The sequence below is a fragment of the Lissotriton vulgaris genome, chromosome 3_1 (genome assembly GCF_964263255.1).
Source record: "Lissotriton vulgaris chromosome 3_1, aLisVul1.2, whole genome shotgun sequence".
NCBI lineage: Eukaryota > Metazoa > Chordata > Amphibia > Caudata > Salamandridae > Lissotriton > Lissotriton vulgaris.
This window is the reverse complement of record NC_141689.1, coordinates 518,353,097-518,380,269: the sequence shown is the minus strand read 5'-3', so window position 1 is coordinate 518,380,269 and position 27,173 is coordinate 518,353,097. Positions and strand designations below refer to the sequence as shown.

Sequence of the window (27,173 nt, the reverse complement as noted above, 5' to 3'; positions counted from 1 at the left end):
GGTTGACGGTTTGGTTAAGGATGGTGGTTTGGATCTCTGGCTTAAATCCAGAGATTCTCAGCCAGGCATGTCTCCGCAGCATAACACTAGTGTTTATAGCCCTGGCGGCGGTATCAGCCGCGTCCAGAGCACACTTAATAGAAGCGTTGGAGATTAGCTTCCCTTCTTGAATCAACATCTCAGCCCCCTCCTTGTATTCATCAGGCAGGTGTTGTAACAGGGTCTCCAGTGTGTCGTAGTGTGCCCTGTCCTAGCGCGCCAGAAGCACTTGTGTGTTAGTAATACGCCAGATGTTGGCTGCCTGTGTTGCTACCCTCTTCCCTGAGGCCTCAAAGACCTTGGATTCTTTGTCTGGGGGAGGAGCATCACCCGTAGTCTGAGAATTAGCCCTCTTCTGGGCGTTCGAGACAACAAGGGAGTCCAGAGGCAACTGTCCTTTGATGTAGGTAGGATCAGTGGGCGCCGTCTTGTACTTTTTGTCAATCCTAGGGTTTATCACCCTTGCCCTGGTAGGTTCTTTAAAGATCTCAGCAGCATGCTTTAAAACACCTTTCAGCATAGGCAGAGTCTTAACAGTCTTTTCTGATACCGAGAAGGTATCAAACAGGAAGTCGACATCCAAAGGGTCAGCGTGGAGTTGGACGTTCTGATTGTTTGCTGCCCGTTCAATGAGGGCATTGAAAGCTGCAGAGTCTTCTGTAGGAGACGTTTTTGCAGAAAACAGTTGAGGGTCTTGTCCTGATTGAGGGTCCCCTGGGTCACCACCAGCGGCCCAGGGTTCGTTGGTATCCTCAGGGTCTGTGTAGACGGGATAACTGTACTCGTCCTCATCATCCCCCTCACCAGCGTCCACATCGGAGTAAGTGGGCGAGACATTGTGAGAACAGGAGTGGAAGCAGAGTCCCTCCTCTTCTTGAGAGGGATCTTGTAAGACTCCATTGGGCGTTCAGGGGCGATTTTCCGCTTGGGGAGGGAAAGCCTGCCCGTTTCGGCATCGATGAAGTGTTCCTGATGCTCTTCCACTGAAGGTCGTCGAGGATGTGGGTCCGGGACCACCGCTGACAACTTCGGCGCCGAGGAGACCTTCTCTGGCACGCTGGCGACTGCCTTAGGAGCGAAAGCCTTCGGCGCCGTTTTTGGTGGCAACGTGAAATGGATGGCCGTGGACGCCTTCAATGGTTTCTCTACCGGTTTCGTCGGTGCAGGATCCTTCGGACCGGCCGACGCGGTTCCGTCCCTGATACGCTGCAGGGAGACCTTCTTGGTGAACGCGACGGATGGGCGCGCCGGTTCAGTGGAATCCCTCGAGGCCACACCTGGAGTTGACTCTCGGGGCGCCGTGCCCTTGGCCTTGTCCTGGTGACGCAGAGTCGCAGGAACCTTCGGGTCATCCAGTCGTTTTTTAGGGTCACCAAGGGCCTTCTTCGGATCGCCGATAGCCTTCGGGTCGCTGAGGCTTTTGCCGACGTCGACCGTCTTCGGCGCCGACGCGCTCGACTCTACCACCTTGACTTTAGTCTTCGGCGTGGTAGACTTTGTCTCGACGCCCTTGACTTGAGCCTTCGGCTCGACGACCACCTTCGGCTTCTTCGGCGCCGAGGCCTTGGAGCCGACAAAAGTGATGCGCACTTTCGGTTTCGAGGACGGCACCTGCGCAGGGTCTGGAGTCGAGACCGTAGGTTTCACTTTTGGTTTCGATTTTCCAGGGTTTGGCTCGGCAGCCATGTCCGTGGCCGAGCCCGAAGGCGGGACCGTAGAACCCATAGTAAGATCTTAGGTAAGGCCCGAAGGCGATCCCTCAACCTGAGCCTCAGGAATGGGGACGGCCCCAGAGTCCGTTTGAGGAAGCTCCTCATCCGAGCTGTCCTCCATGGCCCGAGGGCCCCGTCGTCGTCTCCTACCTCTTCGACGACTTCTTCACCGACGTAATAGACTAAAGACCTTTTGGTCTCAATAAAGTTTTATCGATTCCGACTAGAGGGAACCCAAAGACATCCGAACCCAATGGCGGAAAAAAACAATCTGAGGATGGAGTCGATGCCCATGCGCACTGTAGTCCAGGGGAGGAGCCACCTATCTCGTGATACTTCGAAGACTCTTCCAGGACAACAATGTGCAATCATCCGGACCCAAAACTAGGCGGCGATCTATGCACAGAAATGAATTCAGCAGCCCACATGCCTCGAACTCTTAGTCCCTACCAAGCGGGGTTTCGAAAGAACACCTCTACTATGGCCCAAATATTTTGTCTTTCTCTATTGTTTTGGAAAACAGTAACTATAGAGGGTGGCAGCCTCTATATGGTGTTTGTCGATCGGCGTTTGATTTAGTACCGCGGACGAAATTATGGATTGTCCTCCTTGAACTGGGCATACCAGTCCCACTTCTGACAATATTGATGAGGCTTCATGACGTGAACTTTGCCCAAGTCAGATGTGGGAAAAATGGTGCATTGTCGTCGAGATTTCCCGTTGACAGGGGGGTAAGGCAGGGCTGTGTGCTTGCACCGACCCTGTTCTGCCTCTATGTCAACGGGGTAATCGCGCACTTGAATGGACTAAAGAATAATGATGCCCCAAAGTTGGCTGGCAGTAGGGTCCCCGCCATTATGTTTGCTGACGACAGCCTCTTGCTTTCTAAGTCCCCGATTGGGATCCAGCGTATTTTGGACGGTTTTGAGAGCTTTTGTAGAGTCAGGGGTTTGGAGATCAACTCGCTTAAAACGAAGTTCATGATTTTCAACCCCCCAGCAACTACATGTCCAAATCCGAGACTAGGTACATCATGTCTGGAAAGGGTTTCGACTTTTGACTATCTGGGGGTCACCCTTAATGAGAACCCGACGTTGGGCCCACAGCTAGTGAAGTCGCAATTAAAACTGTCCCAACTAGCCGGGGGAATTATGAAACTATCTAACACCTCCACGTATAAACAGGTTGCGCCACCTTTGGAGGTTTACAAGATGCAAGCGAGGGGTGTGATTGTCTATGGCGGGGAATTATGGGGATACTCATGCAGGCCCGAAATGATCAGGACTGAAAATCCATTTATAAGACAGCTCTTGGCCTTACCTTCTAGTACTCCTCTTCTGCCTTTAAGGCTTGATTTAGGACTCGGGCCCATTGATTTTATTTTTAAATATATTTTTATTGCAGTTATGATATTACACATGTATGCCATTCCGCAACTTTGTAACCAACGCTTGTGGTCCTTAGAACAGAAACATTTGAGGTACACAGCCATTCAGCCCACAACCCAGCGGTCGGGCGGCAATTTTCAAAGTCGTAGTGCATGCATGCGTTTCCCAGTAATATAACCAGTTTTGGCTAACAAACGGAGGACTGCACCTGCTTTTCTTTTCGCCCTCCAAATTCCTAACACACTAACTAAAACTATCCCTGGAGCTATCACTAACAGTTCTACTTTGTTGCCCTCTTCATCTCTCCTTTACCTCCCGGTTCCCTCCCCCCAAACATGAGTGGTGGTATGGGCGCTTACCAATCCGAAGATTCATCTTATTTGATTTATCACTGGGTCAGCAAAAACTACACTAGAATGGTAACCATCATGCAGATGTGAAACCTACACTTCCTCCTCTGTCAGCTGGCTGTCCTTCAAGGATTGGACCATGGTCTCCCAAGACCGAGCTACCGCCAGCGCCTTCTCGTGACCTGATTGGGTCGCCTGCCGGAGCCGCACCACACTCTCGCAACTGACTCAGGGCCATTGATGAGGTGTTAGCACTTAAACCACTAAGATTTTGGCGCAGGCTATGGGTAACCCCGGAGCTTGCTACCTATAGGCAGGAACTAACAGAATTACTGACCCTGCCTGGGGTAGGGAAAATTCCCTGGCTCAGATTCATAAAAAATGAATGTCGAAGGTTGGAATTACCCGTTTTGTGGTCTGACCCAGCGAAAGGTTCTAAAATGATCACTCGCAAAAACCTTACGAAGACATATTATGAATACAAACATGCTGCTGTTCTGTCTAACTCTGAAAACGGCACCTTCTCGGCTTCTTTTTTAATTGTTAAAGATTTTTACTGCTTTGAAGGATTCATGGATGAAATATACTCTATTTTAGCTAGGAAATTATATATACAGTGGCGATATGGTGTTTTACCCCTCCGAGCTCTGACTAATAGGTGGTCTCCATCTACGAATGAAAAATGACCCAGTTGTAACTGTGACAGGGAAAATGATCTCCATGTTCTTTTCTTCTGTCCAGCTTACAGTAAGTCCAGAAGTACTGGCTCGTACCCCTGTGTAAGAACTTGGGTTTTAATCACTTTATGCATGCTTTTAGAGTTTTTAAAACAAACACAACTAGAACAATTGTTTTTTCCGTTTCGCAGTTTTTGTTGGCAAGTGGCAAAAGCGAAGGTTTTTAATTACTGTAAACCACACATGATGTGATAGGTTGGACTTTATCTGTAACAACTTCTGCTTTTTACACTGTATCCCTTGTTATTTCTGAGATTGTTTGTTCCTTTTTTCTTGGATTGTATGATTTTCTCATCCATGAACCCCTGCTTTTATATGCTATGTATCTTTTATGGCGTACAGCCGAAATAAAGATTTTATGAGTGAGTGGGTTGTTTGAGGTCAGCAAATTCTAATCCTCAGGAGCCATGCGGCCAGGTTTAGGTTATCTGGTTCTGGGTGTAGCACCTTTCCGTTCTACATTGTTAAGAGGTCCTTTCTGCTGGGGAATTTGTGCATTGCCCCTTGAGTCATCTCCATTATCGGTGAGAACCAGGTTTGTCTGGCCCACTGAGGTGCTATGAGTATTAATGTCATATGGCTGATCCTGCACTTGTTGAGTAACCTGTGTAGCAGTGGTATTGGGGGTGAAAAGCGTAAGCAATTGCCCCCGACCAGTCTATCCATAGCGCATTCCCTAGGGACTGTTTGCACAGTTAGCTGGATGCGAAGTGTTGACATTTTGCATTTTGGGGTGCTGCAAAAGGTCGATTTGTGGAATTCCCCATTTTTTGAATATCTTTAGGATTTCGGATTGATTCATTTCCCATTCGTGGGATGCAGATGCCTGCCTGCTTCTATATTATCCTTCCCTGGAAGATGTATTGCTAGTAATTGGTATTGCCCATCTCCATAGTTATTGGGCTAAGGATGATAGTGTTATTGATTGTGTCCCTCCTTGTTTGTTGATGTAAAACATTGTAGTTGTATTGTCTGTTTGGATTAACACCCACTTTCCGTAAAGCTGTTTCTGAAAGACTTAAGACTAGGAACACGGTCTCTAACTCCAGGAAGTTGATGTTTTTTATCGCATCCTGTTGTGTCCACAAACTCCTTACTTTGAGGTTGTTCATGTGCGCTCCCCACCTTAGCTGGGAAGCATCTGTTGTGATGGTTACTGTTGGAGTTGGTTGTGTGAGAAGTCTCCCCTGTGCTAAGTTTTCTGTTCCACCATGCCATCTCTTGATGAACTTTTTGCATGACATTTCATGACAAACACTAGATCCTCCCAACTCCCTGTTGCCTGTGAGCATTGCTGTGGAATCTGTTCCTGGAATGGAGCTTCAACGCTATTTAATCTATGCACATGCAAAAAGAACAACTGATGGACAGAATGCTAATCAATGTCAAATATTCACCTCAGTACAGAGATCTAGGCCTAAACCCATCTATGGTTTTGCTCCCCATGCCATTCCATTTTAAACCCAGCCATATGCAAATCAGTCTTGACCCTGTTCTCCATGGGAACAGTCCAGCCAGAACTGCCAGGCCAGGTTCTCCCTGTATATAAAACGCATCCTGGGACCAGTTTTGGGACATCACCCCATATCAGCCAGGCTAGCTTGACTAGTCCCTGCTAAAGCCACTATTTGTAACTCATGGCATAAGGACGTGTAACAATGCCACAAACTGGATTTTCAGCAGCACCATCCCTTCTGAATTGGCAAATATCTTAGGTGGTGCAGGACATTCTTCAAAAATCTTTAAAAATCTAGAGAAGATAGTCGACGGCCAGACTTTTTCACAAACGCTTTACTTTTAACATACGTCTTTGCACTTCAGAAAACATACTGTATGCACTTTGACTTTACCTGCAATTGACTTCAAACAACCACATGGCTTTTAAGTCAACTATATTTTTTTTCAGTTTTTTTAAACAACTGTTCTCAAATTACATGTTTTCTCTCCTGATATCATACGTCTGTTTGCGTTAGATGGTTTTATACTGTTCTGCTTTTTTATACAGATTTTAGTAGAACGTGTCTCTTTTAAATGTTGATAATATTAAGGTTTTAAGTAACAACACAATAAACAAATGATTTCTCATCTGCGCCTCTTTTTTTCCAGTAGAACCTCTCTAGGTATTAACCATGCTTTCTCGAGAAAGATCATTGTCCTCAGTTGACCCCGGAACAGGATGGGATTGAAATGCTTCAATGCTACTTCTCAAGGGGTAACAAATGTCTTCCAAGTCCCCAGAAAGGGCCATACACTAGTAGCAATATAAACTCTTTCAGAGGTTCTTCAAAGCCAAAGATCCCCCGTTACTTTGGACAACATATGGACAACTTTAAAGACATTCAAAACCTGTATATTTTATTTAAAATCATAATATTGTCCAACTTTCATCATGTTTTTTTAACAAAACATTCTTTCAGAATGAACAAACTGTCTTGACAAGAATGTGGGCTCCAATATGCGATTCACTGATGACGAGATACACTTCGATGTTATTTATTTTTTAAGAGAATAATAAACTGAATGTTGTGATGATCAACTGGCTTGTTTCCTTTTGAGCGATCTACAAAACACACAAAAAACGGAATATACAAGGTATCTTTTCCTTTAAACAACTGAGTATTCAGTCCAACTTTCCCATGAAACACACCCCCTTTCTTCTTTACTGAGTAGTAACACCACCATGATCTGCGAATCGAGCAAGCAGTTCTATGTAGAGACTAAAGTTGACAGGGAACACTTGGAACGCTGATGGACTCCAAGGGTGATCGGGATCCTTTGGGAACGGGAGGTACCCATGTGGGAACACTGCTGTAGGTTAGAAAGGTAGGGGGAGAACCTATGCAGTTCACTGCTGGTAAATTACATTCAAGACTCCAGATTACTTTATGAGGGTGGGATGGTTGACTGTGTCTAAATACATTGAATTTTTTTTATTGAGCTACAGATTGAACCATTTTGGCAAAGAATTTGTGTTGGGCTAAATATGAAAGATGTGCCTAAATTGTCAAAATAAATACACAATGGTTAACAATACATCAATATGCACTATCAACCTCATTCCTCTAACTGGAGGATTACTACTTTGTACCCAATCTAGTCACTATTGTAAAACCATGTGGTGAGTGCCTGCTCTAAATCTAGTGAAGCAGAAGATCTCCCTGAATGAAAACTCTTAATTTGGGATTTTCCGCCAAAGGAAAAAGATACTGAAACAATAACTGATACCTTGCTCCTTCCTCACTTATCACAACTCTTGTTTTAAAAAAAAGTTACTTATTGAAAGTGCCTACCTTTCATAGTATTGGTCATGGGTATGAAACACTAATACAATGTTGCAGTATAATGCATTATATATTAAACTATTTTATTTACGCATTTAGACTGTTTAAATAACTTCTTACTTTGTTTAATTGCAGGTATTCTGTGGTGCAGTGATTATGTAGTGTACGAGATATAACCAATATCATTCATAATCTAATTTACACCCCTGCTCTGAGCGAGACTAGCTTGCAAAAAAATTAAAAAGCACACCAAAATACTGCATGTGCCTCATTTTAAATAAATCCCCTTTATGTAGGTCTCAAAAACCTCAGTAATTTTGTCTAATCTGAGAAGACCAGGTTCATAATCTGGAAAAATAAGCTAGTAATATGTACTAATCATACGGACCCCATTCATGGAATGTTAGTCTTGATGACAAAACGCTATTATCACAAAAGTGTTTCTTACCTTGTCCAATCTTTTTTGCCAGCTGTCTTCCCGCTTTACCATGAGTTCAATGCAATGAGATAATGTAGCAAGGATTCCAGCTGTAGTAGCCTTAAACGTAATTGCTTCCCCTTTGAAATCAATGCCATTTATTCCTTTGGGCGTCACTAGTGGAAATACTGAAATTGAAAATGAATGAATATTTTAAGAATCAAAAAAGGTTTCTGTGACTTCAAAACATTAGACCCACATGGGCCATAAAACATTACAACATTAACATATTGGAAACCCCACAGAGTGAAAGTATTTGATGATATGTTAAGTAACAATTCCAGTGCAAATAAGTCAGGTGCGACAGACCCACCTTTGCTAAGGTCTTTTCAAGCATGGTTTCATTGACAACATCGACCCATTCCCCAAAAATTATTTTAGGCACTCATCACACATTTTTGTGGGCCCTTAATTGTGTGAACCATCAATACTAACAGTTTATACTCTCGCAGGTTGCACTAATCATTGGCACTGTAATGTTACCATGGTTGTAAGTTACAAATGTAAGCACTGTGAGCAAGAAGCATGTACTCGTTTGAACCGGGGCGTGGCAACAGCCAATGGAGTAGGACGTGACTTGTGGGGCTCCTGCCCGGCGATCCTCATTCATCCTGAAACCCTGTGCCCCGACAAATCCATTAGGGGACTGGGGGATACAAGCGGAAAGAGGAGAGCACACCGAAACTGCAGAATAACCCTGAGAGTTCTATACCTGGAGATTGCTGCATGCAATATGAAAATGGCAGCCGTTGCATGAGTGAGGACGATATCAACCTAGCGAGCACGCAGAAGGGAAGAGCTCGTATCACTGTCGAGTAAGGGAGAACAGCTCAGAAATCTGCAGCAGTGTCCTCGATTCAGAATCAAAGGCCACGGGGTGTCCAAGGCTTCTGTGGAAAAGCCAGCGAGGTGGTGGCTGAAGCGAACTCACGCGCCTGAGGCGGGCCAAGCGGCAGCTGCGGTTGTAACCGTTGGAGGGCACCCACTGACCCTGAGAAAGATAGAAGGTGCGTGTAGGCCAAGGTGAACTCTCCCACACAGGGGGAGCATGAAGCACAAGAAAAACGAAGTATGGAGGCCTGCAGATGACCAGTGGAGGACGGTACATTGCAGGCACCAGGACACAATCGCTCAAAGGCCCTGCATCACCATAAAAACCCCCTGAGGTGAGGAGGGAGCATGTTGGAGGTGAAGCCGGGACTCCCTCGATCTTGAAGAGCCGTTGAGCAGTGGGAGCCGGAAGGACAAAGGAAGAGCACAGGCAGCCAGAAGGGTAGGGGCGCCACGATGGGCGTGCACAGAGACGGACCGCTGCAGCTGTAGTAGACGCCCTTGAGTAAGTCAAAGAAGGTTGCCAGGGCGGCTAAAACGATGCGCTACGGTGGCAGGAAGGATGGGGCTCACAAATCAACAGAGAGGAGTAGGCCTAAGTAAGAGAAGGAGTCCTTAGGGTGGAAGAACAGACAGGGCGGCCTAACCAGGGGGGAGCCAATGCAGAAGTAGCGGAGAAACAAGAGGCAAAGAGGGAGCTAGGCCACAACAGTAGCGGGCAACACTGAGAGGACCCCAGAGACTTAAACAACAGAGATAGAGATAGGGGGAAAGGGGGTAAGAAAAGGCGACACCAAAGGGTGGAGAAGGAACCACGACAGAAAAGCGAGGGCTGGATACAAGATTGCTGAGACTGGAGGGCTACTGAGGTGCTTCTCATAACCCAAACCATAGAACCAGTTTATCTTTAATGGCTGGGATAAAGAGATAAATGAGAGTTTACAACGTAGAGAGTGGAGTGACGCGACTCTGCTAATAAGGATTGAAAGTTAACTCTCCATACAACGACGTAGGGTAGTAAGTAAATCGGAGCAGACCAAAAGCAGTAATAGCAGAGGAGAGGAGCTAAGCAAAATAACAGACTGACCTACTCATCAAGAGTCAACGGAATCTGGACTGTTTCCCCGGGGCGACACTGCTTGACTGGCTGCGCCGCGGGGTGAAGGCTGCTCCCCCGCCGATCTGACAGGCTACCCCCTGTGGAGAGGCAGCTACAGGTCCTGATGCGGGAGTAGAGTGCTGCCCCCCACCACCTAGCAGCTGCACTGAGATTGTAAAGAAACCGCAAGGGCATTGATAATTGCACAAGACTGAGGGGGCCCTAAATTCTTGATAGCGCGGCCACCGAGCACGGGGTTACACCAGATAAGAATGGGGCAAGTATCCAAACGTTGAGGTCAAGACACTATAGATCCCTGTAAAAGACAAGAGCACACTGACCAGGAAGATGAAGCAGGAGGAGAGCCAAATGAGACTACTCAATCCTGTATCACCTTAACTGATATCATCAATCAATCAATCAATCAGCGGATTTGTATAGCGCGCTACTCACCCGTTCGGGTCTCAAGGCGCTGGGTTGGAGGGGGATGAGTCGCTACTGCTCGAACAGCCAGGTCTTGAGTTGCTTCCTGAAGGAGAGATGGTCCTGGGTCAGCCGTAGGTGGGTGGTGAAGGCAATCGCAGCATCTCGTGAAGCACTTGAAACGAAGATAAATGCCATAGGCACAGATTTGAATCTATTAAAAGATGATCACCGCCGTCTGGCAGAATGGGTAACGAACAAGCGCACAATGGCAGACGTACCATCGGAGGTCACAGTAATGGGTAAAACTATCAGAGGCAATGAACAGATCGAAGATCCTAGAAACGCAAGCAGAAGACAGTGAAGGGAGGTCCCGTAGAAATAATTGAAGAATCATAGGCCTTCCGGAGCGAACAGAAGGCAGCGACAAGGTGCAATTCCTAGAACACTGGCTGAGCACGGAAGTAGCCCCAGAGGGCCTATCGCCATTCTATGCGCTGGAGCGAGCACACATGGTACCGGGGCATCCCCCAATGCTGGGAGCCACCGCAAGACCTGCGATTGCTCGCCTGCTCCATTTTAGAGGCAGAGACCATATCCTAGCACCAGCTTGTCAAAACACACATCCTCAGCAAAATCATGATATTTGCGAATTTTACGATGGAGGTACAGCGGCAGCGTGCCTCGTTCCTGGCAGTGAAGAATCAACATAGACCGCTCCAGCTTCCATACGCGATATTCCCAGCCAGACTCAGTGACATCACCCACAGGAAGCCAATTCTATCAGACTCCCCAAGAAACATGGGAATGGTTTAAATCGGCCCAATTGCGAAGATCCCTAGAGAACTCAATAAGGGAAGAGACCCAAAAGAAGCAAAGAACTCCTGGAAAAACCGGCACACAATCCTCAGTGGAAGATAGGGAAGAAAGACAAGTACTACGGGAGGTTGCTGAACGAAGTCAAGTGTCAAGCGGATTCCAGCCCTAAATCTCTGAGAAATGCAATGGAGGACAGAACACCAGATGTTGCCCGAAGAATTAGCTCAGCGGAGGAATATGACACAGACTTACCTAAAGTCACCCCCAAATTGGTGGATGACCTCATCTGAACAGAGTCCCCAGTGGCAGATGGATATGCAAGGACAATAATTTCACTCACTGGTGTCCTTTTGTCCCTGTACTAGTGGTTCATGTTCCCATTGGAGGGGATTTCTAACCAGCGAGGGGGAAGAACAGGTGGGGGGGTTGGGGGAGGGTGGGGGCAGGTAAAATCCTTATCGGTTTGGATGGGGGGTGGAACTGGGAGGGGAGGGACCCGAGGACACCGAGTCTAGACATCACCCCCAATTACAACAGCGCAGGTACTCTGCATGTCAATACCATTGGTATGGAGTTTGGATGGGTACTGGACTGTCACCTGTCCTGGGGAGGGGATGTTGGGATGTTTTGTAGTGTAGTTCCTATTTTCCCAATAGGCCCTGCGCATTGGAATAACAAACAGTAGTATCGACGTAGAAGTGCGGATCTTCCAGGCCTCTACTGACTATGCTAAACTTAATTGGGTTTGTTACCAACTAGCTCAGAGGTCACTGGAAACTTTCTTGACTGAATAGGAAGTGATCAGCTTCCCTGGTACAGACAAGAAGGGATTCAGTTTTCCAACAACCGTGCAACATGACAACTTAGCTCCTCAGATAAGAGTCAATCTCTAGAGTCGTGTGAACAATAGACAGTTATTTTACTCAGTCAGTTGTTGTGCAGATTACTTTCACAATATGTAGAGAATAGAGAGACGGGCGTTTTCAATAAAGGGTAACATTTAGTGAACAGTCTTTCTTCTCGTACAAGAGAAATGAATTGCCACAATTGCAAGACTTATTATAATAAAAAGTACGTACAGTAAGATGAGTATTGCGAAATAATACTGTAAAAGCATTGATATGGTTTCTTAGCCATACAATGGTTTAAAATGAATAAAACATATATACATTCATATATACATTAGGCTAAAATTCTCAACTGGTGCTTCTAACTACGCCTACCCCAGTGTACCTGACCTAAGCCTAATACTTGGGAGGGGAGTAAGTAAGTAGCTTTAAGTTAAGTTGGTTTTGCCAAGGTTTGCTTCAAGAATTCTCTCTAAGGGTTTAGTCAACACCATACCTCTGGAATAGAATGATGGAGGTCTGGTATCTCCTTCAGGGAACTCGATATCCCAGTCACTCGCAAGAGTAGACTGGAAACGCCGGAGCTGGATTTCTTTGCAGGAGAAAAGACAGCGTCTCTCTCAGCGCGTCGAGGAAGAGGAGGGGCAGCGTCCGCGGGCAGCTTGCATCTGCTGGGCTCCTGCAGGGGGACGGCTGTTCAGCTCCTAAGTTCACCACACCATCGTTCGCTCGTTAGCAGCGATAGCAGTAGCGATAGCAGCTATGGTATCATCAGCATAACAGCAGCAACTTCAGCTTCAGCGAAACAGCAGCGTTTGCTTAAGGCAATGTTGGTAATATTTATACCTGAAAGGTGCCTTGTTTGACGTAAGTTTTTGGACATAAGACGTCAATAAAGAAGTCATTAGGAAGTGATCGTCTATCAGTGCTCATTAGAGTTCTATTACTAATCAAAACATAGCAAGCGGGGCTTTCCCAGCTTGCTGAGTTTTTATCTTGTTGAAGCACTCGGAGTGTTAATCTAGGAATCTTAGATAGTAACTTATGCTATGTCATTGCACTAATTAGCTGCAAAGGAAGTGGCAGAGGAAGCAATTCTGAAATGTGGCTCTGTTCGTGTGAGGCCAGAGACGAGTTTCTGAATATTGCATTTGATCGGTTATGCCAATATAGGGGTACAAGGGGATTATAGCCGTATAGGGGCATAAGGTCACAGTATCGATCAGGGTCCTAGATTAGTACGCAACACCCACTCCACGAATTCATGTCCATCAAATTACTAAAACTTGAGCAATAAGATGCATGTGTAACATTGCCCACCCCAAAATACATATATGCATTTGAAATAGGCGTATTTGTAATACGTGAAAATATAGGTACTGTACGTTTTTGAAGCATAGAAATCATTCAAAATTATAGCATATGAAATCAATGAACGATTGTGCAAAAAGAATTACACATGAAATATCTCTGAATACAGAAAAGAAGGGCGAGAATTTCATCACATATAAATGCATTGCAGTAAAATGGGCTAGAGGCTGGTGCAAAGTTATTATGTCTCTAGATGTAACTAAAAATAGAAGTAGAAGCTTCTGTTCTCTATGAATAGTTCTACTTTAAGCAAAGAATTTTTCGTGCCAAAAAGGGTGAATATTAAAAAGTGTTCAATTCAAAAGAATTATTGCTTGAACGGGGAAAATAGAGTTCCAACGCTTTTAGCAGTTTTTGTTGTTCAAAACTGAAGGCCGAATTCAGAGTTCATGGGAACGCTGTGTGTCGGAATGCTTCTCTAAAGTTATTGTTTCTGTTCGGGTGAGAACATCATATCAGACAGGCTCTCAAAGAATTGGTCTACAAAATCAGGTGACAGTTCGACCAAATTCGATAGTGCTGTAACTTGGCAGGTGTGAGAATGATTGCTGTCATCAAAGGCTGGATCAGCAATGTTCACAGAAGGTCGTACCTGGGTGATGTTGCTTTTGTCACTCGCTCCACTGTTACCACCTAGTCGTAGTACAGGAGTTTCAACGAATGCCGTCTTCAGGATTGGTAGCCGCTGGGGACAACACAATGCGTGAGCCGTTATCGGACTGAGCAAAGTATCGATATCCATTGGTACTGCTGATGGAAGTGCAAGACAGGTGTCCAACACGCACTCATCTCCGCATAGCATACATCGAAGTACAGGTAAGATGCAGGATTGCCATATAGGTCTGAATGAAAGGAACCAGGTCATGTTTAGATCTCTCAGCCTGGCCAATCCAAGGACTCTAGTTATTCTGTCCGGGTAGCGGATTGCTAGGATTGTTTCTTCCATCCTCGGAGTCATGTCTGAGCTTTGGCTTGCCATATCGGAGCAGGAGGGCCAAAAATAAAATCCCTGCCACAAGTCCCAAAAATAGGGGTCTGCCGCCAAAGACTGAATGTACAAAATTAGGAATGATTCCCAGAATTGCTTTGAATGGGGTTAGCAGTCCCGTAAAAATCGTCTTAAATATGCCTGTGGCACTAGACATGTTCAGGAGTTGGCTCAGCATTTCTACGAAATGCACGGGGCAATTTGTTGATAAAAGGTCATGAACCTCCGTAGCTGTCCTTGCAACTATGAGATCATACGTCTCTTTTGATGACGTGATGGGCACTGTTGTCTGCAAAAGCACAGACTTCATTCTGCTTAAAGTCTCAATTCGTATAGAAGAGAAATGCAGACGAGGCCAGATGGGAGTCTCTATGTCTCCAGGGCCGCTCGGGAACAATGCTTGCATACAGCATTTGACCATGGAAGTTACGCTTACGAGATATGCTTTCCCTGGCAAAAGGCCACAACATCTGTGATCCGTTCTTAGAATGTAACTCCCATTCGCGAGTTGCATAAAGAAAGGCTCTATCTGCGTTGCAGGTGTGACAAGCTGGTGGCATGAAAGTTGTTAGAATTACCTTCACAGGCTCCGTGTAAATTAATACCCTGGCACAAAAGTATACCGCTTAGTGAACGTTTACAGTTTTCACCACTAAGAAATACATTTTTGTTGCTGTCACTATAGCATGAATGTGTGTATGGTAATTTCCATGCTGACTTAACATATCCTTTACCTAATCGTTCATACTGGCCAGTAGGTATGTATTCAAGGCACTTTTTAAATCGGAAAGTTGTTATCGGAATTGTGATAATCCTGTGTATTATCCATTCAATGACAGGACTTTCTGACATTGTCAATGGTAATCTCTCAAGTTTTTCGATGCTCAGGATTGTATAGTTTGCTCCTTTCTGTGCCAAGCTGATTTGTTTATCAGTAAGGTTAAAAATGGAAAACAATGACGACGTGTTGATTAAACGCCAAGGCACATAGCCTGAACGAAGATTTTGCAGCGTCCAGCCTAATTGTACAATAGAACGTAATTGTGACTGGCCATGCTGTAACATTAGCAAGTCTCTGTCTATTATATCAAAGGCAGAGGATACAATATTGTCCAACGAATATATTCTGGAGGACAGAGTCATTAACCGATTGACCACTACAGAAAGTGATTTTTCCAAATTAATACGATCAATTTCTCGTATTTTTTCAGTTGTTTCAATTTGTGTGACTTTCCAAGCCTCGTTGTATGCAGCATAGACACTGGTCGCTATGAAACGCTTTTGACGCTGTTTGCGTGGTCCCATAATAAAATCGCGCAAATCAGCACCATCTTTAAGTAAAGACAAGTGTTGCTTAATTTCAGCCAGTGTGGATGATCCTAGCCATTCGAGGCAGAGTTTCCCTACACTGTATGTTGTTACTATCCCTGGATGTTGTCTCTGGGAGTATCTAGGGTCTTGTCTGGTCATTTTTAACCCCTGTGTTTTATTCAGGAATCTATCTTGACAGTTGTTTGTGTCAGTAGGCCAGATTAACCACTTTTTCCAATCAGGATGTGTTCTGTTAAAATGTAAAATTTTAGTTACGTCTATCTCAATATCTGTTGTTGCATTCTCAGGTATTGGCTTCGGAATAGACGGTTTGTTTAGGTCTTTGATCTTAGCTAGGCCAAGACAGGATGTTTGGTGAATTGTGTCATTTAAAAACATCATTTGTGCTGGTATCATGCAGGTTCTGAATAATGCTTCTAGGCCTTGTACCTGCCAATCTTTTATACCCCAAATGGTTTTTGTTTCAATGTTATTTTTCCAATAATCAAAACCAAATGTCATCATTTTTTCATAAAATGCTTCTGAATATATCAATTTAGTGTTTGTCAGCATTGTTTTCATTCCTGCTTTATCTAACAGTTTGTAATAAAACGTTTCTGCATCACTGGTGTTGAACCCTGAGAAGTACTTGAATTTCTCAAAGAATGTTCTAGAACTGCTTTTAGGTGGTGTAGCACAATGTTCCCATTGGTTATACTTAAAAACATTTCTAGGCTGTGCAGATTTATGCAAATAATGATCGCCATAATGTGTAAAACAGAACATCTGTTCATAACTAGACGAACTTTGTAAATAATCATGATCTGTGAATCTAGCTGACATTACTAAATCAGACATCATATCATTAATACTGTCAAAGTCCCAATCATCAGAGAACGTACTAGGTTGTACAAAATCACTTAAGGAAACCATCAGTTGATGAGGATACTTCAGGATCTCGACCGGACCATAGATCTCAAAGGTCTCAAATAAGCTTTATTCGATTTATCAATAAATCATAAAAGCATACAAATACAATTTATACAGATAATTTAGGAACAGTTTTCATGAAAAAAGTTGCAAAAAAGAAGATAAAACATTTCTCCAAAAGTTAAAATCTACGGCAGTCATATGGATGAAGGGCCTCGATTTACACTAATCAGTCAAATATTAGCATGTGTTAGTTAACTCATTGAGTTTCTAAATTTCAGCACTGACATTAAAAAGAGAGAAACAGCAAAGATGACATCCACGTCTTCTAAAAGCAATAATTTTAAATATGCAGGTTTGCATGTTCTTATCCCCCAGCGTTTAAGTAAGGGTAGAAGAAATAATTTCCTCGAGCTGGTATATAGATTACAAAAGAACATGATGTGTATGTTACTTTGTGTTGAGTGGTCGTCGCATGGACATATTAATTTCAATGAGGCCCAGTCATTCTGTTTCGGCAAAGTGACCAAGCGGAAGAAAATCCCTAGGCGCAGCCTAGTTAAAAGCATGCGAGCATAGGGTGCTTTTTCAATCCCAAGATAAAATTGTAGGCCTTCGCTAGGGGTAATTTGCTGATAGCTCAGGGTTGTGTCTTTAAGTTTCTCAGTGTCCCATCTAACACTTTCTAAGTGTATGGATAATAGTTTTTTGAGGGCCGGTCTAGTCAAGGTTTGCAGGGTCTCTGGTTCATCATAAAATTCAGAGTGTCCGATGTTAGAAAACATCGTTTGTACGTATCGCAGCCATTTGACTTTTGCTACACCGTCAAAGGCCATGCAGTCTTTTATGAGGTTTCTATTCAATTTGCACTCCTCTGTGGTCCAAATCTTATGCCAGAGCAAACAGGGTGATATTTTTATGATGTCGCTAAGGTATTTAACGCCGGTCTCAATGTGAGTCATAAAAGTCGACGTGGTTTTTGACACACCTAGTAAGTAACAAATGAAAATGTTCTCGCAAGTTTGTAATGAGGCCACGTTCTCGAAACCCCAGAGACCTGCGCCATATGTGACCGTAGCTATACACTTTGCCCGGTAGATCTGTAACATTTCTTGAATGGGTTTACCGCCAATTTTGGCTGCGAAGGTTCTTAAAGCACCTATGGCACGGGTGAAGGCGAGTTTCCTAGCTGACACTGCGTGTTTCCACCTTCCCCACCTGTCAAACACAATGCCCAAATAGCAAAAAGTGTCTGTAATGGCAATCTTTTGCTGATCTAAGTATATTGAGCATGATGGTCTGTTGTTCTTTTGGGAGCAGGGCATGGAGAAAGTTTTAGAGATGTTCACCTTTAAATTTCTTTTGCCCATGTAGGATGAAAATTCATTTACTGCTCTCTGCAAACCTACTTTTGTCCTAGACATGATTGCCGCGTCATCGGCATATAAAAGAATGGGTACAGGCCTGCCATTAACAGCCGGATAATCGCTTGACAGAGTTATTAAGCTCTCAGCGATAGAGTTTATGTAAAATGTGAAGAGCAAGGGCGCAAGTATGCAGCCTTGCCTCACCCCTCTGTTTATGGCGAATTTTTGTGAACATTGCCCCTGGGTCCCAAATCTTACTCTGACCCCTGCTTCTCTATATAGTTCTTTAATAAATGTGAGGATAGTTGAGTCCACCCCGATGTCTTCCAGTGTCTACCAGAGCAGTGCGTGGTCCACGCAATCCAATGCGGAGCTGAGGTCGACAAAGGTAACAAAAAGATCCCCTTTTTTGGCCTGCGTGTATTTAGAGACTAATAGGGACAAGTTTAGGCTTTGCTCCAATGTCCCTAGTCCCTTTCGGAACCCATATTGGAACTCCGAGATAACCTTCTTCTCTTCTTCCCAGTGTTGTATCCTCTTAAGGACAATCCTGCCAGCAACTTTCATGAGTCCGTCCAATAGCGAAATTGGACGGTAGCAAGCAGGGTCGTCCCTATTCCCTTTTTTAAATATGGGAACTACGATTGCGTCCGACCAGGTGGTAATAAAGCCGCATTTATTTCCCATATTTAATACATTGGTTAACAAGGGAACCCAGAAGTCCGGTTCTGATTTATATAGATCCACTGGGGTGTGGTCGGGGCCGGGGGCTTTACCTAAAGGACTTTCTCTAAGGGCATCTTCCACTTCTAATGTGGTAAAAGCCAGTTCAATAGGGTAAGGAGGTACTGGAGAGACAGTTAGGTGGTTATCCTGAGTTATGCTATCTGTGGGTGAAGTCACCTTGCATGGGTTCGGGGCATTAGCCTGTGTGTTATTGGAGTAAAGATTACTATAATGTTCTACCCAGAGCTCAGCCGTTATGGCCACTTCTACAGAATTATCTCTATTTTTTGAGTTATAAACAGATCTTATGACTTTCCAGAAGGCATTGCTGTCCTTGTTCATGGCGGCTTCCCCCAAAGCTTCCCAGGCCTCCTGCTTCAATGTCGCCCTCCGCTGTTTAATAGCCAGCTTATAATCGTGTCTCGCTTGACGAATTTGAACCCTATCTTTTGGGTCGGCAGACAGAGCTTTCTTTAGGATTTTCAGTGTAGATGTGCATCTAGAGTCAAACCACCCACGAGTATGCCTCCCATTGTCTTTGCAGCTCCTAGTCAGTGCATTTTTTATATGGCGCTGAATGTTAGAAAAAGCAACCATGATGCTCTTTGGGTCAGTATCTTCCTCTAAGCAAGCAAGTATGTCTGTGGAGCAAGAGGATAGCAAGTTTTGAAAGAAGGATGTTGGGTTCATTTTCTCCCATTTAATTACATACCCATTGGTCTTAGTTAGGGAAACCTCAAATGGGTATAGAGCTCTACTAGGTTCCTTTACTTTGCCCTCCATGAGATTTACCCCGAAGGTGAGGGGATAGTGATCGCTCATAGGGTCATCCCCAGTTTCCCAGAAGGTTATAAAGTCAGGATAGGTGGGTGATGAAGGCAAAATCGATTGTGGATTTACAACCTCTTCCATTATACGTTGGGGCAAAGGGAACAGGGGGGGGGAGCATGCCTGGTTGACAAAAGTGAGGTCAAAGGTAAATATAACATTGTTAAGAAGGGACCCCATATTGGTGTGAGAGAAGTGCAGAGGACCGTCCTCCCCGTGATCCGAAAGGCCGCACAAACCTAGATCTCATAGTCAGTTTTCTCCCATACTACCCCACCGGGTATTGGAATGGCTGTGACGTTTACTGTTGACAGTTCTCTTTTCTTCACGTGGGATGATCTGTGTGGTTTGAGGACTAAGTTGATGTTCTGACTTGCTGTGTCCATTGTACTATATTTTCCCTCAATGAATTTTCCCAAACAAAGTACCATGATGAGCCAAAGCAGGAGGAAAAATATACCTAGACCGAACCAGAACTCTAACCATGGAGAAATAAGGTAGATTTCCTTCAGTTGATAAAAGAGTTCCGTTGCTTTTTCTTTAGAAGTCTTTTTTGTTTCTGGCATCACTTCGGAGTTGCTTTGATCCTCGGAAAAGTTGTCTAAGTCGATGAAATAACCAGAGGCAGTTCTGTCAATTGTTGGAATTGTTCATTCAATTTGTCTTTCGATAGCACTTTGATGCCACATCATTGTAGACTGGTGTTTCTTGACGAACTGTTTCAATCTGTGTCTCAAGAGGCACGAGTTCCATGGCATTATTGCATAGTCCCTATCTGTGCACTGCAGGCTGATCGAATGTGATTAGTCTTTCAGTTTGAACCTCTTGGATTGTTGCAAGTTTGGGTATTCTGTTTCTTGGGAGTCCACTGGGCCTACTGTTGATTATAGGCCACATGCTTGTGGTTTTACCAGGTCGATTGATACAACTCTGTTCTCCTTTTTACCAGCAAGGGGCGGTAGTACTACTGATCTTGTTCCGGTGATTGCCAAGACAGGTACTGCTTTTCTGTAAGAAGGCCCAAATTCCTTCTTCACCGCTATTTTTTCTCTGACTAGATCCCCAATCTTTGGAATCCAGACAGGCTTTGCTGGGGCTGGTGCTTGTGGTGCCTCGTCAGTGGTAGCTGGCTGTTGCTTTAACTTTATGTTGCTTAAGGATTTTCTTGTTTCATTCAAGTCCTGTAAAACAGCCAAACGATCTTTGATGTCAAAGTCTTTATTCTTATCTTGTACCACTGATACTTGACTATCTAGGTCCTGAACTCTCATTCTAGTTCCGAACAATAGTTCGTATGGGCTGAAACCTTTTAGAGAATTTCTTGGCAAATTATTAAGACTGATTTGGACACTTATTAGATGTTTGACTCACCCAGCACCCGAACCTAATACCTTCGCTGTTATAGATTGCTTTATGTCCCGGTTTTTTCTTTCTACCACACTGTTCCCTTCGGGGTGTGATGGACAAGAATACTGCAACCCAACTCCCATGCTGGCCATGGCCTCCTTATAAGCTCGAGAGCTGAAAGCAGGACCCTGGTCAGAATGGAACATGGCAATTGCGTATGTGCTGATAAAGACTCGCAGATCTTTTATAACCGTTCTGGCGTCAGCCGAGCGCTGGAGGCCACATTTTTTAAGTGTGTTTAGCCTTAATGATTAATAGGACGCAGGATGGGATGTAGACAGCGTTACGCTGTGTCTGATTGGTAGCCGGTAGCATAGTTCACTACTGCGACCCCTGTTGCAGTTTTCACAGTTGTTTGCATATATTTGGTGTTGTACACTCATTCCCGGCCACCAGTATACTGATTGTAATTCAGTCAGAGATTCCTTGATCTTTCTGTGCCTAGGACCCAATCCCATGTGTGCGTCTGCTATTAAAAATATTCTCCTGTTCATGTTTGGAATTACCCTATCCCCACTCCAGGGATTCGAGCAATAGGAACGGAGTTTGCATCGATTACGTATGCATAATTGAGTGGATAGTTCACGGGTAGTGCTGCACAGTCGCCTTTTACGGACGTTTTTACTGCCAACATGGTTTCCCTGTCTATGTATTTTTCTGCACGCTTTTTTGTGGCTACGGAAGCCGGTTCAGTTGCTTCCGCTGTGGCTGTGTTAGCCAATGAATTCCCTGCAACGTGAACGCCATCACGTTGAAGACTCTGTGCGTGTATCACGTGAGTCTTTTGTAGTTCTTTCTGTAAAAGAGCTACCTGTTTCCAGAGCAATTTATGCTTTATTGTGGCACCTGTGTCATCTTTGTAATCGTTTTCAATCCAGCTCTGCAACTTATTATTGTAAGAGTTGACGCAAAAATGAGAATCGCACACGATTAGTGTCGGGAATTCACGTTCCGCATTTTCAAGCGCCATCTTTAAAGATCGGATTTCAGCTCTCTGAGCCGAACAGTTTCTTACTGATTCAGTTTTTGCTATTTTCGGTCTGAATTTACCGCACAGCCAACGACCTTTAACGATTGCACAGGCTGCATCGTAGGATTTGCTCTCTACGTTGAAATGCTGTACAAATCTATCTGAATAGGTTATACAGGCGTACTGTGGGAGAGGCAGAAGTTCGATTGGCAGAGGATATTCTTCTTCATATTCTAAATCATTCAGTTCTTCGAATTGCAGGGCGAAATAGTATTTCACATCTTCCGCTCCAAGAGAATCTACATACTGTATCCATTTCGGATCCAGTGACACTGTAGGCAGGTTTATTGGGCTGAATAGCGCCTCGAAGGCGGATTCCGCTGTGAGGATATTAATCCTTTTACCATGTGCTAATTCTCGTTCATTTGCTAATGCAATTTCTACTGCTTTCACAGTATTTTCTGTGGGACTGAATGTTTTTTAGGTCTCGCGACCTATCGATGTGCGCAAGCGCATCGAGCGGAGCGAGAATTCAAGTGGCGAAAACATCGTGAAACCAAAGGGCTTTCAGCCCCGCGGTTTTCATGCAGTTCCCGTGGACATGCACGCGCATCGCATGCAAGCCCAGCCTCTCGCATTCCCAGGCTCTCCCGCCCCCATCCGGCATCAGGCTTCTCCTCCCCTAGCAGCACTCCTCCCACACCAGCAACTCCCCCCTCCCACACCAGCACCTCCCCTCTCTCTCCCCGCAAACACAGCCTTGCCGTAGCAGCACTCCTCCCACACCAGCACCTCCCCCCCCCCACACAAGCACCTCCCCTCTCTCTCCCCGCAAACACAGCCTTGCCCTAGCAGCACTCCTCCCACACCAGCACCTCCCCCTCCCACACCAGCACCTCCCCTCTCTCTCCCCGCAACAGCACTCCTCCCACAACACAGCCTTGCCCTAGCAGCACTCCTCCCACACCAGCACCTCCCCCCTCCCAAACCAGCACCTCCCCTCTCTCTCCCCGCAACAGCACTCGTCCCACACCACACGGAGGATTCAGCAGCCGCTCTCACCAGCTTGTGGCTCTTGCAGGCAGTCTCCTCTAATCAGGCCCGGCCGATGCACCACGCTCCCGATTCAGCCGTATTGCAGGCCTCACCCGGGCCTCATGTTGTCTGCCGCAGAGAGCTATCGGCACTTTGCAGGCAGTCTCCTCTAATCAGGCCCGGCCGATGCACCACGCTCCTGATTCAGCCGTATTGCAGGCCTCACCCGGGCCTCATGTTGTCTGCCGCAGAGAGCTATCGGCACTCCGCATGTTCCACCCAATGCAGGGCGGCAGCAGATCCAGATCACCAGGGCGAGCCAGTCCTCTCATCCCCAGTCGCCAGCAAACCGGTGGAGTTTCCGGGGTGCCGCACCAGGGGGCGCCCTCTCAGCCAGGCACTCAGAGTGAAGGCCAAGAGCCGGGTCGGCACTCCCAGGTTTGTGTGTGACCCCAGCCGCCGCCTCCCAAGCCACACCACACCGAGGATACAGCAGCCGCTCTCACCAGCTTGTGGCTGTTGCAGGCAGTCTCCTCTAATCAGGCCCGGCCGATGCACCACGCTCCTGATTCAGCCGTAATATGTACAGTATCAAATCCCACTTTATCCAGGGTATGAATGCGCTGGTGAAATACACTGGATTTACAAGTGAAGATGCAATCACATGAGGTATCAGCTAGTAAAATGCAACTTTTCTTTACAGTGACACACCACAAGACCCTAAAAGTAGACCGCAATCAGCTTTCACTAGAATAGTAAATTTAAAAACAAGTATGCATGATGTTATGCAAAGCAACAGAAGCAAGCACTCCGGTAGCAGTGTGCTATCCCTGGGCCTTTGCAGCAATATTAATAAAAAATAAGCAAGTGTGGGAAGCGGACATGCGGGGATCATGACGAGTGGCGAAGCAAGTGACCCAGTAATAGTCTTTCAGACACGCAACGCCACTCACACCCACGCAAGCCCACTATCACCCAAGCAACGCCACTCACACACGCAACACAACTCACCCACGCAACACAACTCACCCACGCAACACAACTCACCCACGCAACACAACTCACCCACGCAACACAACTCACCCACGCAACCCCACTCACACGCAACCCCACTCACACGCAGCGACACTCATCCACGCAGCGCCACTCATCCACGCAGCGCCACTCATCCACGCAGCGCCACTCATCCACGCAGCGCCACTCATCCACGCAGCGCCACTCATCCACGCAACGCCACTCATCCACGCAACGCCACTCACACATGCAACGCCACTCACACACGCAACGCCACTCACACACGCAACGCCACTCACACACGCAACGCCACTCACACACACGCAACGCCACTCACACACGCAACACCACTCACGTTGCCAATAGGTCTCGCAGTAGGAAAGTTGGAGCCATTACAATTGCAAATAATGCCTTTTATTTTTTTTCATTTTAAAAACATAAAGGGCTTTGTCATTTACAAAACCAATAGCTCCAACTTTCCTACTGCGAGACCTATTGGCAACGCCAGTGCTTGTTCTGCTTGTGTGTACAAGTGAGATTTAATTGAAATTGGTACCTTTTCTCCCTCATTAGAGGTCAGGTACGTGAATCCGCATCTTCCTGGGATGACTCGGATTACAAGATTGCGTGTGGTGTCACGTGTATCTAATTTTGTTTTTGCTAACATGTCTGTTTGCAGTGATCTCAAAATTTCTGTGTGTTTTTGAGTCCAATTGATTTGTTTGAAATCAGGTTTAATTAGTTCGTAGAGAGGTTTAACCCTCTCTGCGTAATTTAGAATGTATGTTCTACCGAAATTCAGAAAGCCTAGAATCGATTGTAAATTCTTCCGCGTTTTTGGAGCTTGGAGTACAGCACACTTCTCTAAGAAGTTGTCCGCTAGGCTTTTTCCTTCACTTGATAATTCGTATCCTAAAAATAATACTGTCAGATGGGCAATTCGAGACTTTTTAAAGTTGAATTTGTAACCCTCTGCTGCGAACCCAAGTATAATGGTGTTCACTCTTTTCAAGTGAGTCTCCAAGTCGTCGTCTGTGAGATAGAGTTACTACAAATATATGATGATGAGGCATTATCTTACGTAGATGATATCTGTTACTCTAGCTGAGAATAGTCCTGGGCTGTTCCTGAACCCCTGTGGGAGCCTACAGAAATTTTTCTGAGACCCCATTACGGAGAAAGCGGTCAAATATCTGCTTTGTGGTGCAATGTTTTGACAAAAGAAACCATTAGATATGTCTAATGTCGTTTTATATTTTTTCCTAACTATGTTGTTCATTAGTGCAGCACTATGCGAATTTTTTACTGCAAATGTTTTGCAACATGCATTAAGGTGTCTGTAGTCCAAAACTAGACGATATGAATTGTCTGGCTTGGAGACAGGAAACAAAGGATTGTTCATTTGAGAGGTGCATGTTTCAATCACCCCCTGGTATTCAAGTTGATCTAAAATCTCCCTGACTTGTTTTTTAGCTTCTTGTTTAATGGGATACTGCCTTTGTGCAGTTGGTTCACTTTTTAACTGGATTTTGTGAGGAGGAGAGTCCTCATCCCATCCTAAATGATTTTTATATAATGCCGGTGCCTGGAATACTGCCCATTTCCTTGCATAAGTATATTTTTTGTGAATCGGAATGTGATTCAAGAAGGCAGGCATAATCATTTCTTCGCCACGAGGGCACTCCCTGACAAACTCTGGGGGCCAATCTTTTTCAGCTAACAGAATGTCATAGCCTTTTGAGAGTTTATCCAAAAATAGACCCCTTATTTTCCTAGTCTTATCACCCTCTATACGCAATGTTATTTCGTATATCTTATGGGGCTCGCTAAGTCTGGTGTCGGCAGTTTCAACCTGAATGTATTCATTCGTGTCCACTGTCTCCAGATGACTCATCAGGATCTTGCGGGCTATACTGATTTCTGCTGCACTGTCTAACATTGTCTGTGCCCACTCCCCGTTTTTCAACTGTGTCCTCAGTATTCTCGGCATGGTTGATTACTCTAATACTGGCTACCTTCTTTTTCGGAAATTGAGATTTTTTACTCTGAGCAGGTTCCTTGTCTTTGTACTTGGTGTGCTCTCCTGGGTCTGACCATCCTCTTCTTTCAGATTTCTGCGAAAAAGATCGAGAGGGGCGTGTATCAATACTTTGATATCTATCAGGTTTTTTCAAATTATCCCTATTTCTAAGGTTATATCTTTTCTCAGAGGGCTCCCTCTGGGGAGACTGTTGTTCTCGAGTCGGAGTTCTTTCCCTCCGTCGAGGAGACCTTCCTCTGGACTGGAAAACTTTTTCCTTGGGAGTGGTTTGTTTATTTCCATCCCAGCTCTTTTTAGGAGTGTTTGAATTATTTTTAATAAATAATTTTTCTGGTTTTTCGAGCAGTTGGGGCTTTACTGGTTTCCCACCCAAGCTGTCTCTACCTAATTCTTCATAGCATTTCTCTATGATTCTGGCAAGCTCAATTGGCTGATCTGTTATATCTGTTTCCCTCAACTTCTGGCGGATCGCCACAGATGCTGCTTCTCCTTTTATGTTGGCTAGTAATATAGCCGAGACCTGCTTGAAGTCTTTCAGTAATTTCATACCAAGAGTTAAAGCAGGTTCTGGACCGTATTCATTTTGAATCTGTCTTAGTACATCTGGTATTACCGCCATAGACGGAACACCATGTGTTTTTGTGTAAATGGAAGCAAAGACTGCACCCCAAGTGTCACAGTCCTCCACGTGTGGTGCGATTCCCATAGGAAGGCAGAGGGTCAAGATTCTGTGTTTCTCGATAGGGGTAGTATCCGGAAATACTGCCTTTATTTGAGTGATTTTTTGTGCTAACCAGAAAGGAATTTGTTCCCGTTTTATGGGTGTTTTACCAAGACATGACTATGTTCTGTGGTGTAATTTTATTAGTGTTCCCCTGATGTGGGGTCAGCTGTGGTACATTAACAGCTGGTTGGACTGTTGCAGTCCGCATTACATATTGGACTAATTGCCTATGTATTTTTATAAGTGTTTTTAGCTGTACTAACAGCTCTTTTGACATTTTTTCAATGTCCGGATGTGGTGTGTAGCTGGCTAGAACCGGCCACGTTGCTCCTGGTCTACCTAGTGGACCGAGCATGGTAATATGATCATTATGTTTTAGGGCGCCATTAAACCAGAGCAGGTGCTCTAGGAATTTTAATGGGATTTCAATCTCCTCGAAAGGAGCGTACTCTCCCG

At 45.1% G+C, this 27,173-nt stretch overlaps 1 protein-coding gene across 2 annotated transcripts in view; it reads right to left on the bottom strand.

The window, feature by feature from the left end:
* Positions 1 to 27,173, bottom strand: part of CERT1 (ceramide transporter 1) — an 881,084-nt gene that overhangs the window by 335,316 nt on the left and 518,595 nt on the right. For both annotated transcript variants that reach the window (XM_086960766.1, XM_086960767.1), the window contains exon 7: positions 7,956 to 8,113. In XM_086960766.1, coding sequence (XP_086816892.1) covers positions 7,956 to 8,113 — 158 coding nt within the window. The remainder of the gene's footprint in view (positions 1 to 7,955; positions 8,114 to 27,173) is intronic.